This window comes from Aplysia californica, unplaced genomic scaffold (assembly GCF_000002075.1).
Source record: "Aplysia californica isolate F4 #8 unplaced genomic scaffold, AplCal3.0 scaffold00930, whole genome shotgun sequence".
NCBI classification, from domain to species: domain Eukaryota; kingdom Metazoa; phylum Mollusca; class Gastropoda; order Aplysiida; family Aplysiidae; genus Aplysia; species Aplysia californica.
Window position 1 is genome coordinate 70,328 of NW_004798200.1, and position 11,901 is coordinate 82,228.

Below are 11,901 nucleotides of genomic sequence, written 5' to 3' on the forward strand. Positions count from 1 at the left end.
ATCCAATCACAGCCGGAACAGGGGATCAGCACAGCCCGGCAAGAACCTAATCAGTGCACAGGCAGGAACCTGGAGAAGAACCAATCACATACTACGAAAAAGAACCAATTGTAGCTCGGATATAAGTCAAACATTGCTCGCATCCAATCACAGCCGGAACAGGGGATCAGCACAGCCCGGCAAGAACCTAATCAGTGCACGGGCAGGAACCTGGAGAAGAACCAATCACATACTACGAAAAAGAACCAATTGTAGCTCGGATATAAGTCAAACATTGCTCGCATCCAATCACAGCCGGAACAGGGGATCAGCACAGCCCGGCAAGAACCAAATCAGTGCACGGGCAGGAACCAATCATACTTTGGAGATGGGATAAACCGGTCACAGGCAGAATTGAAACCAATCACAGTCCTGACTGGCAGTCACATGTCTAACGGGAGCCAATCCCAGCCCAAACAGGACAAGAACCAATCAGAACACGGAAAGAACCAATCACAGCCCTGATAGAAGCCGATCAGAGCCAGGACAGGAGCCAATCAAAGCTCAGCAGGAATTGGCCTTCTCGGTAAAGTAATCACAACCCGGAAAGAGCCAACCACAGTCTGTTTTCAAGTTCCAATGGCACATATTTTTGCATAATGGTCTCATCTTGCGCTGACGTTTCAAAAATAATATCGATATATAACAAATGACTCATTTTTTTCTTCATGGAAAGACGCTCTAATCTTGGTTAGCCCCACGACCAAAAGCCAAAATGAAGCCTATTTTGGGTTATGGTGTGGAACATGTACTTTTAATTACAATTTTCTCTTTCGCTTAAGCAGTTATTTACTCGCCAACCTGTTTTGTCTTTGAAGATATGTTCGTATTCTATGATAAACGTTCGCAAAGTATGATTTATGACTGATCACGACGGTGGTCAATTTCTACTCCGATTTAACATGGGTTGCTCACTCGACCATTAAAAAAAAATATTTAAAGTTCACTGTTTAAGGCCTATAATATATAGCATTTATGCTGTGCACCGCATTTTTTATTTTCTAAAAATTGCACAATCAGCATTATATTCATAAAGATATAGACTAACATTTAAAAAATGAATGGAAAGGTGTGTTCGTAAAACTGAAGTAATATATGTACATGTACATTGTTTGTGTATTTAAAAAATTATATTTAAAATTAGAGATGCCGTGACCCTGGCAATGCGTGCACTTAAAAAAAACGTAGAATGCAATTAACAACTCAGTAACGGTCACAAAACAACTGAAACTAAATATAGCTCACACCAGAGTACTGGCGGGGGGCTCTCGTAGCCTAGAGGTTAAGGTGTACGCCTCTCATTCAATAAGTCCCGGGTTCGAATCCGGATAGCGACGGAAATTTTTCTTCTCTAATTTGTCTCCTTTCACCTCCCTTCCTGCTTTCAAGCAATGTTATGTCGTCTGATTTCGCCTTCAACAGCCCCTGTGAAAGCAAACAAATAAAATAAAAGAAGATGAAGACAATTTTTTAAAATCTCTGATTATGTTTGTTCGTCGAAGCATTACAAAACTGTTGTGTATGAATTGGTGTTAATGATGTTGTGTGGTAGCGTTCTGAGCTCAATTCTACTGTGTTCTCTGTGATGCCAACAATTGTATCCTTGAAGAAACTTAATGTGAATAGATGGACATGTTCATAAAATGAGCCACGTGTGTGCGGGCTGCGGTCTCTTCTCTAGTTTATGTTAGTGTTATGTTGTTTTATATGATAGGGCATTACGAGAGATCTGTCTGAGAGTTTGAGAGTCTAAATTCCATCTCACTAGAGAAGGTTCTTTTCGTCCACTTCCTTTGTTTTACATGTATGTATGTGTGTGTGTGAGTGTGTATGAGTATGTGTGTGTGTGTGTGTGTGAGTATGTGTGTGTGTGTGAGTATGCGTGTATGTGTGTCTGTGTGTGAGAGTATGTGTGTGAGTGTGTATGAGTATGTGTGTGTGTGTGTGTGTGTGTGTGTGTGTGTGTGTGTATGTGTATACGAGTACGTGTGCACGTGCACGTGCGTGCTTGCATGTGTGAGGGTATTTTTTATGTGTGTGTGTGTGTGTGTGTGTGTGTGTGTGTGTGTGTGTGTGTGTGTGTGTGTGTGTGAGGCGACTATGAGTCTTTGTCTCTGTCTGTCTGTCTGTCTGTCTGTCTGTCTCTCTCTCTCTGTGGGTGGTTGGCAGGTGCTCTGGGGTGGTTTGCTCCTTCTTTCCTATCAAACATCTATCGTCCTTATCTTCCCCTCCTTTTTTATGTTTGTTACTCTCTTGTAACACCTCTAATCTTCTGGCGCTCATATGACCTTATGCAGTTGCGAGCGCCGTAAAACCTCTACTAAAACTCTCTCTCTCTCTCTCTCTCTCTCTCTCTCTCTCTCTCTCTCTCTCTCTTTCTCTCTCTGTCTCTCTCTCTCTCTCTCTCTCTCTCTCTCTCTCTCTCTCACACACACACACACACACACACACACACACACACACACACACACAAACACACACACAAACACAAACACAAACACACACAACCATTTGTGGGACAAGTTTTTACCACCAGCCAGTTCTAAACCTCATCACCTCAGAACTACATGTATCAATTTTGCCCAAAGTGTCCTCTTTATGTGGGTGGTTGGCGTGTGCTCTGCTGTGGTTTGCTTCTTCTTTCCTATTATAAATCGGTCGTCTATATCTTCCCTCCTTCCTTTATGTGTGTGTTGGATCTACTCTCTTGTAACATCTCTAATGTTAGAGTGGAACTGTTGAGTAAACCCGTCAGTTAAACCGGAACAGGGGCTCTCGTGGCCTAGAGGAAAAGGTGTTGGCCTCTCATTCAAAAAGTCCCGGGTTCGAATCCGGGTAGCGACCGAAAAATTTTCTTCTCTAAAATTGTCTCCTTTCACCTCCTTTCCAGCTCTCTAGCATTGTTCTGTTGTCTGCTTTCGTTTCCACTTTCTGCCCCCATCCCCTCACCTCCTTTGCCCCCTCCTCTGGGCTCCTGACTCTTTCTGCAGCCTTTCTTCTGCTACTCCTTAGCTCCTCCTTACTGCTGTCTTTCTGCCACACCCCTTATCTTCAGGTAGGAAACATCTACACCTAGCCTTCTCGGACAAGGGCGAAAAATCTCGGAGGGCCCGTGTGCAAGTTGCGCAAGCTAAAGATCCCTTGGTGGTCTAAAATGGATAAGAGTAGGCTTCGGCCGCCACCCGGGCAAAATTCAAAAATATCCTACCAACTGAAAATATTAGGTGTGTCCCGCGCGCCCATATGACCTTATGCAGTTGCGAGCGCCGTAAAAACACTTTACAAAAACAAAACCGGAACACGGTGTGTATCCACACCACGCATGTAGACAGCAAAACAATACATTCCCTTGTTGTTGTCAAAGCGGAGCACACTTGAACTCAGCAAATAAGCTTACAATAAATCTCGAGCAATTCTGACAGCAGATGTGTAACGGGCTTATGACAGAAAGCCTCGGGAGGTGCCTCCACTTTTCACGGGTTTTTTTGGGGGGAGCGCCTGAGTTTGGGCGAAGGATTTCCCTGTCCACTCCGCAATGTTATCGGTCCTCCTCTTCCTTCTCCTGCCCAGCGCAGTTCCCTGAAGCATAATAATTTCGTTAAAAATCAATAATGCAGGCTTTTCGATTCTGCTTTGTTTATTTATCTGAAATACAAAAAAGGCAGGCAACAACATGAATATTATGGCACTATGAAATTTACAGATTCGTGTTTTGTGGCCTAGTGGTTAGGCTCTTGGACTCCCAACCGTAAGGTCGTGGTTTCGAACCCTGTCAGGGTTCCGACGTTGTGTCCTTGGGAAAGGCACTTTACACGAATGTTCCTCTCTTCACCCAGGTGGGAATGGGTACCCGGCTATAGACAGCGAAAGATCTTGTCAGTTTGTTAGTGTTTGAGCGCTTACTCAGCTGCTTGCACAGTATGCTTCCCGGGAAGTTGAGAATGTTTCGGAGTGTTCTATGGTCTGCTGGGGTAACAATATAGTGTAAAGCGCATAGAGCCTGCTGTTGGGCGTGGATATGCGCTATACAAATGCTATTTATTATTATTATTATTATTATTATTATTATTATTATTATTATTATTATTATTATTATTATTTTTGATAAATAGATCTATTAAGGTGCAAAATAAGCTGCAGCATTGCATTAGTTGGTCTGCTGATCGGACATAATGTGACACGTCATGTCAAACTAGGCGCACCCCCCCCCCGCCCCCGCCCCCGCCCGCCCCCGCCCGCCCGCAGAGCAATGCTACTGACTGAAGTTGTCTTTAGGCCATTCCCAAAGGAGGGGGGGGGGGTATTAACATGTTCGCACAATAGAATTGTAAATGGGCTGATTTATCAATATCATGCTCATACTATGCCGGAACAACATAGAGGGAGCTGCTGTTTTTTCCCCTCATCCTTGGTATCGTCCCTTTTCCTCTACTTCTTTTGAATGTTTGTCACTCTTGTAAACTGCTATTCCCGGAGTGCCTTGATACATGTAGTCGAAGCAGACTTTGGGCTGTTGAGGCTAGAGAGGTGAGCAGAGGAAGCCGGATTCCCCGTTTGAGCTTCTCTGTTGACATCCACCCCTTGGCGGTCATATGACCTTAAGAGGTTTCGAGCGCCGTAAAACCTTATTAAAACTAACTTAACCAGACGCTTGTCAAAATATTGAAAAGAAAGAATACGGCATTTTCTTCCCGTAGGGCAAATGTTTTCTAATTTTCGTTATTTGGCTCAACGCCTTTTATGTCCATTTAAAGCTGCATTTCCGTGTGGATTTACCGAAAAATCGTTGATTAAAGGCACAAACAATAATTTGAATAAATGTAAATCTGTAGTTTTCAAAAACACTCAAGCGTTGGAAGTCACCACACTTTGGCGTCCATTTTCTCACGAATTTTACCTCAAACATAAGGTGACACCCACCTCTTTAATCGAAAATAATTATCTCGACTTCTATTCAAGATGGATAGGTATTTTTTTTATTGATAGCAAGACTACTGAACCAGCTTTAAAGTGATACTAATAACTTTATACGCCCAAAAATTGACGAGCGGCTGATTCCACCGCGTCATGACACCTATGTGTCAACTACACCCTCAGAGAGTTGATGGGGCTCTCGTGGCCTTGAGGTTAAGGTGTTGGCCTCTCATTCAAAAGGTCCCGGGTTCGAATCCGGGTAGCGACCAAAAAATTTTCTTCTCTAAAATGGTCTCCTTTCACCTCCTTCCCTGCTCTCTAGCAATGTTCTGTTGTCTGCTTTCGTTTCCACGTTCTACCCCCACCCCCTCACCTCCTTTGCCCCCTCCTCTGGGCTCCTGACTCTTTCTGCAGCCTTTCTACTGCTACTCCTTGGCCCCTCCTTACTGCTGTCTTTCTGCCACACCCCTGATCTTCTGGTAGGAAAGATCTACACCTTGCCTTCTCGGACAAGGGCGAAAAATCTCGGAGGGCCCGTGTGCAAGTTGCGCACGTTAAAGATCCCTTGGTGGTCTAAAATCGATAAGAGTAGGCTTCGGCCGCCACCAGGGAAAAATTCAAAATTTCCTACCAACTGAAAATATTAGGTGTGTCCCGCGCGCTCATATGACCTTATGCAGTTGCGAGCGCCGTGAAACACTTTACAAAAACAAACAAAAAAAGAGAGTTGATCTATCCGCCGGTGCCTTGCTCTTTTCAAGGACGCTAATTCATGGTTATCATTGTGTCCATGTGCTTCTCTTAACTCTCACGGAAGTCTTAAAATACAGCGCAATCCCTCTTCGTTTTTTCTCCGCTAGGAAGAAGCATGATATCCGGTCTAATGTACCTACAAATGAGAGCTATAATTGTAATGAACGTTATAGTTGCGGCTACCCACCCCCCTCCCCGGGACAGTGCTACTGAGTGAAGTGTCTTTAGGTCATTCCCAAAGGGGGGACATTAATATGTTCTTATGCTCAGTAGAATTGTAAATGGGCTGATTTGTCAATGTTATGCTCATAACTGTGCCTGAACTGCAACGGGGAACGGCTGTTTTTTTCCTTTCCTATTCCTTGCAATCGTCATTTTCTTCTACCTCTTTTGTATGTTTGTCACACTCTTGTGACCCGGTATTTCCGGATGATTTGATAGCCGAAGCAGACTTTGTGCTTTTGAAGCTAGAGAGGTGAGCAGAGTAAGCCTGATTCCCTGTACGGACTTCTCTGTTGACATTCATCCCTTGGCGCTCATATGACCTTATGCAGTTGCGAGGCCGTAAAACACTTTTAATAAACTCCCAACAAAACAAATTAAAAAAACGCTCGTGAAATAAGTCCTTTGTTCCCCATCTTCCTTCCGCAATCGGAGATGCCCATTTGTATTGCGTCCCTTTTCCCTTGGTAAAAACCAATAGATCATCTTAGGCGCAGAGCACAAAAAACAGTCGAATACCCCTTTAATGACCCGAGCAAATGACGTAATACACTTCAACTTTGCATTTCCCGGTACAAAAACTCACTGCTCTTTAACATATATAATATTCCAAGTCTTGCTGTTGTCAGCATTTGTGAGGCAGCGTGGTGGAATCAGGCTGTCGTCAATTTTTGAGCATGTAGAGTTATTGGTATCATCTTAAAACCTGTTCACTTGTCTTTATTTGGATGAAACAAATATCCATTTGTCTTTTATACAAGTCGAGATATTTGCGAATGAAGGAGGCGGGGTGTCACCTGTTTTCAGAGGTAAAATTAGTGAGAAAATGGCCGCCAAAGATTACTTATTTCCTTAGCTTAAGAGTCCGTGGTAACTGAAAATTTTAATTTTTGTGCCTTTAATCAACGCTTTTCAGAAAAATCCACAAAGAAATGAGTTCTTTAATGGGTATGAAAGGTGTTGAGCCAAAAAACAAAAATTTGATAAAAATTCACAAGCCTGCGGAAAAATGCAAGTTTCTTCACTTTGATTATTTTGACGAGAGCCTGATTCCACCACGCTGCCTCACATTTAGTTTTAACTAACTCTGTCATGTTCACTTTATCGTCGTTGCCATCTTAAATCTCAATGCCGCTTTGGTTTTCGAACGAAATACAGACACTGTACACTCCGACATTTCTGTGGTGTAGCGGTTGCAGGCGCTTCCCTGTCGCACGCAGGAGACTCGAATTCGATTCCCGAGTGGGCAGAATTTTTATCTATATCTAGTATCTCAGTCTTCTGCTAGGATGATGTAGTAGGCTGTGTCACTCTCAGCCTTGGTTCACCCTCATAGACAGGATTAAATGCTTTTCTTCTAAATGATCTAAATTGTATCGATGGTTCGGTTAAAAAACACCCGCATTAACTCGCTACACCACAGATGTTTTTATTTAAAGAAACATGAGACACAGGCCTGTACTCTTCGAAGTGTATCGGGGGAAAATACACAATACAGAAAGAAAGACAGAAAGAAAGAAAGAAAGAAAAAATAAAATACAGTAATATGAGAAGGATTACACACAGACACTCAAGTGCTCTGCTGTGAAATGTGATAATGTGTCTGTCTGTGGTGCACAGTGTCGTGGGCCAAACACTTTTTGTTAAAGAATAAAAAAACGAAAACGAAAAAAGAGAGGAACAAACATTTAAAAATGAATTAACTGAAGGCCTTAGAATCTAATCCAGGATTCAAGTTTCTGTCTAACTCTTTCGTTTCCCCTCAGAGTTGTAGAGCGATTGTTATACAAGTAATATTTTGTTTAGCTGTCGTGCGGGTGGTGTCGCTTAGCTTGGCCTACGTGACGACCTTGTCTCTTGAAATGAAAAATGCCGGGGGGGGGGGGGGGGGGGGGGCACAACGCATCCAAAAATAAATCGTTAGCCCCGGCATACATACAGGGGAAAACCAGAGACCTAGCTACGTTTACACTGCCAGGTCTCTGGGAAAACCAAAGGTTCTCTAGGCCTGCTAGCCTACCAAGTTGTTTCAATTGCTCAATCTCGCGACTGGGTGACTGGGTGAGACTTGGGCGCGACCTTGTGTTACACATGACGGTCGTGAGGCGAGCGTAAACAAACGTTCTAGCCTAGACGTTCAGAGGGATCGTATAAGAAAGTATAGGTTCTAGCGGTCTTAAGTTGAGAGCGTGCAAATGTATCTGGGGGCTGTGTGTGTGGGTGGGGGGGAGGTGTGGGGGTGTGGGTGTGGGTGTGGGTGTGTGAGAGAGAGGGAGAGAGAGAGAGAGAGAGAGAGAGAGAGAGAGAGAGAGAGAGAGAGAGAGAGAGAGAGTGAGAGAGAGAAAGAAAGAGAAGGGGGTAGGGAGAAAAGAGAGAGAGAGGGGGTGGGGGTGGGAGATAATCTTTGGTTCCGGTGTCCTCGTGTGGGTTGGGGTGGGGGGGGGGGTAGTGGAGAATCTTTAGCTACTTTTAGACCTACGGGACAGGCCAGAGACCGTTAATATCATCGGGACAGACAGACAGCTCTTTCCCCGCACAGGTAGTCAAGACCCCCATTTCACGTTTGGTAGTGTTTTATGATTGGCTGACACTTCAGACTATAGGGCCTACGGGGGTTTTCCCAGATAGCGAGCAGGACACGTATTAATTGTTTGTTCTACGCTCCGCGCTGCAAGGCAGAATAATGTTCTTTTTCTGTAAGCAGGGATAATTATCGGCGGTCAACTGTACAGATGAAGTAAGTCCAAACTTTTGACTTTTGTTTATTGTAGTTTCATAATCCTATCCGTACGCCCTGGGGTCATTTTTTACCCCCGAGGTTTTATTCTTCACATTTTAGAATACTTCTAGATCGAAGATCTCTTTGAAACTGTCAGTATTTCACGAAAAAATCATTTTGACAGACTGCTAAGCAAAGCGTACGGATTGGATTAACGAGTAAATTTTCTCTTTGAAAAGTGGTGGCACAGAGTTCCCCTCGTCGTATTGATACGATAGTAAAACACGACGTACGGTTAGTGTTAATCCATGGTAAGCTATCAGTTGCATGTGTTCCAGAATTGAATATTAATGACTGCCTTATTCAAAATCTAAATTTTGAAGAAAAGATCTAGTGGCACAAGCCGGTCGCACACGCCTTGTCGCCTCAAAAACAAACGCGTTTGTTTTCAGACGACGGGTGGAGCGAGCGACCCCGACCCGACCCAACCCGATCCCATCCGCAATGGGCACCCGGTATAAGTTTTTTTAATGTGTGCACTTTTTGTGGACTAAGTAGATCTGATGATGACGATATTTATTTCTGGCTACAACTGAGAACGGAAAAAGGGGTAATTTATGCAATGTCAGAGTGAACTTGTCACTGAAAGGGAGTCTGGTCATTCTACTGTATTCAGAGGATATCTCATGACGAAGAAGCCAGTGAGTATCAAATGAGAGCAAACTATTCGTTATGTAAAGTAATCGTAGAAGTTTTACGCTTCTATCGATGACTGTGTACCTGGCGGTGTCATCTCTGACTCAGATGTTGACGTGTATTGACCCTCCATCCTTCACGGTCGCGAGTTGCCGTTGCATATTCTGCTTATATCCAGTACAGTCCATGCTTTTTGCTCATTCATTCCTATCATACACCTATCGACTTTATCTCTCCACTTTCTTTTTTGTGTACGTTACTCTCTTGTAATACATATGTGAGGCAGCGTGGTGGAGTCAAGCTCTCGTCAATTTTGGGGCATGTAGATTTATTGATGTCATCTTCAAGCTTGTTCACTTATCTTTATTTGGATGAAAAAAATATCAATTTATCTTGAATGCAAGTCGAGATATTGGCGAATGAATGAGGTGGGGGTCACCTGTTTTCAGAGGGAACATTAGTGAGAAAAAGGCGCAAAAGATTTATTATTTCCTTAGCTTAAGATGAGTCCGTGGTAACTGAAAATTTACATTTTTCGTTCCTTTAATCAACGTTTTTCAGAAAAATCCACACAGAAATGAGTTCTTTAATGGGCATGAAAGGTGTTGAGCCAAAAGACAAAAATTTGATAGAAATTTACAAACCTGCTGAAAAATGCAAGTTTCTTCACTTTGATTATTTTGACGAGAGCCTGATTGCACCACGTTGCCTCACATATATTCTTCAGCAGTTATATGACCTTATGGTGTTGCAGGTGTGGTTAAACTCTTACTAACACGTGTTTTTGTGTTGTCCATCCATATGTTACTCTTTGTCTTCCCCTGGCTCTCCTGCCCCACATCCTTCCTTAAAGCACCTCTGCATGGCCTCCGTCGATACTATTGTAATTAGATAACGATTTCAGGACTCGAGCTCCCTCAACGTTCCCTGTCAGGGCCAATGCGGACTGAACGGGATGCAAAATCCCAGCAGAAAGATGGAGATACTCGAGAAAAAGTCTCCCCACTACTAGGGAATCGAACTTACGTCTTGTGTGTATGACGGCGAAGTGTCTAACCGCTACACCAGAGACGATGGGGAACTATTGGTTAGACCAATGAAAAAATGGCCTCACAATATGGCTTTTTGGTAATTTATTATAATGCGGTCAAAAATTCGTTTTTTCTTTTATTGGAGGTTTTACGGCACTCGCAACTGCCTTAGGTCATATGAGCTCCAGAAGATTAGAGGTGTTACAAGAGAGTAAAAAAAAACAACAATAAAAAGAACAAGGGGAGATAAGGAAGATAGACGTTTGATAGGAAAGAAGAAGCTAAAAAACGACTCGTCAATTATCGAACATAAACTCTCCTGTTTTAGCACAGTGACTTGTATCAATTTGTCTTAACAGATCTACATTTTGTAAACACATGTTAGCTCTATTCTAAAAAATTCCTTAATGAATAAAAATAACAAATTCCAGTAGGTGGTTTCTACAGATTTTAAAAGGTTTACAGCTGGGGCAAGTTGTAAAAGCAAGTCCGCCATTTTTTCTGATCGTGAGATTTTGTTTATTCAACGCATGTTTTGAGAACCTTTAGTGCAAAAAAAAGTGTTCACTATAAAATTAATTTCTTGTAACAAGTTTTGCCACTAAAAAATGTCATTATTGAGCTGTGACGTAGGTCATATGCGTACGCAAAATGTGTGGGAGAAGCGGGAAGTGCTGTGAACAATCACATTTTCCGCGTGACGAAGATTAATAGTATTTTATTATATACATTTATGAAGAAAGGTTTTTAATCTATCTTCAATTGTTATGAAAAAAATATGATACAGTCGAGACAAATTGATACAAACCGCTGTTCAAAGTTTGGGTGATATTAATTCAACGGTCAAAAAGATATTTGAGGAAAAGTTACACCTCAAATGTTTGACAGCGCTATAATCTCTAACGTCTGTGGTACAATGTCAGGCTCTTAGTCGTTGCAAGGAAAAGACAAATTGTACAGCAATTACATGTCATATTGGGTAGAATATCCACCGTCTCCTGTAATGTTTATCTTTTGCTTTTCTTTACAGAAAATGGCGGCTGGACCAAAAGTTGTTATTCTGCTGGGCCTTGTAGTCGCATTGAAAGACTTTGTCCACACCGCCATAACGCCCACAGCAACTACTGAGGCTGAAAACGAGGAATTAATCAACAACAAAGATGTGACATACTCTTCGCTTGCTTGGGCAAAGAAGCACTCGCTCACCCCCCGAGCCAGTACTGGGGGTGAAAATAGACGCGACCCTGATGACCCGGAAAGTGTATCAGAGCAAATGTCCGGAAATTCCCGGAGCGGCCGCAGGAAGAGCGTCTTTGGCATGACGTCACAGCGAAAGACGAGTTACCCGAGCAGCCATGATGGAATAATAATAAATGATGACCAAAGTCTGGCCTGGGAAGACGACAAGCCACTACTGGAGATGGGTATAATCTCTACTCACCGTGACGTGTACAACTGCAGCGTTTCAACCGACTGCTTCTGTCACCGTGTTGAAAATAGTCATGGCATAGATCGAATTCAAGCCAA

The 11,901-nt window shown here is 43.0% G+C and overlaps 1 protein-coding gene across 2 annotated transcripts in view; it reads left to right on the forward strand.

Annotated features, from left to right (window-relative positions):
* Positions 1-11,901, forward strand: part of LOC101849969 (toll-like receptor 4) — a 26,318-nt gene that overhangs the window by 11,352 nt on the left and 3,065 nt on the right. Inside the window, exons 1-2 of one of the 2 annotated variants that reach the window (XM_013089329.2) lie at positions 8,440-8,665; positions 11,405-11,900. In XM_013089329.2, coding sequence (XP_012944783.1) covers positions 11,408-11,900 — 493 coding nt within the window. In that variant the 5' untranslated portion in view covers positions 8,440-8,665; positions 11,405-11,407. Of the gene's footprint in view, positions 1-8,439; positions 8,666-11,404; position 11,901 lie in introns of those variants that run through there. The other variant, XM_013089330.2, reaches the window with a different exon arrangement.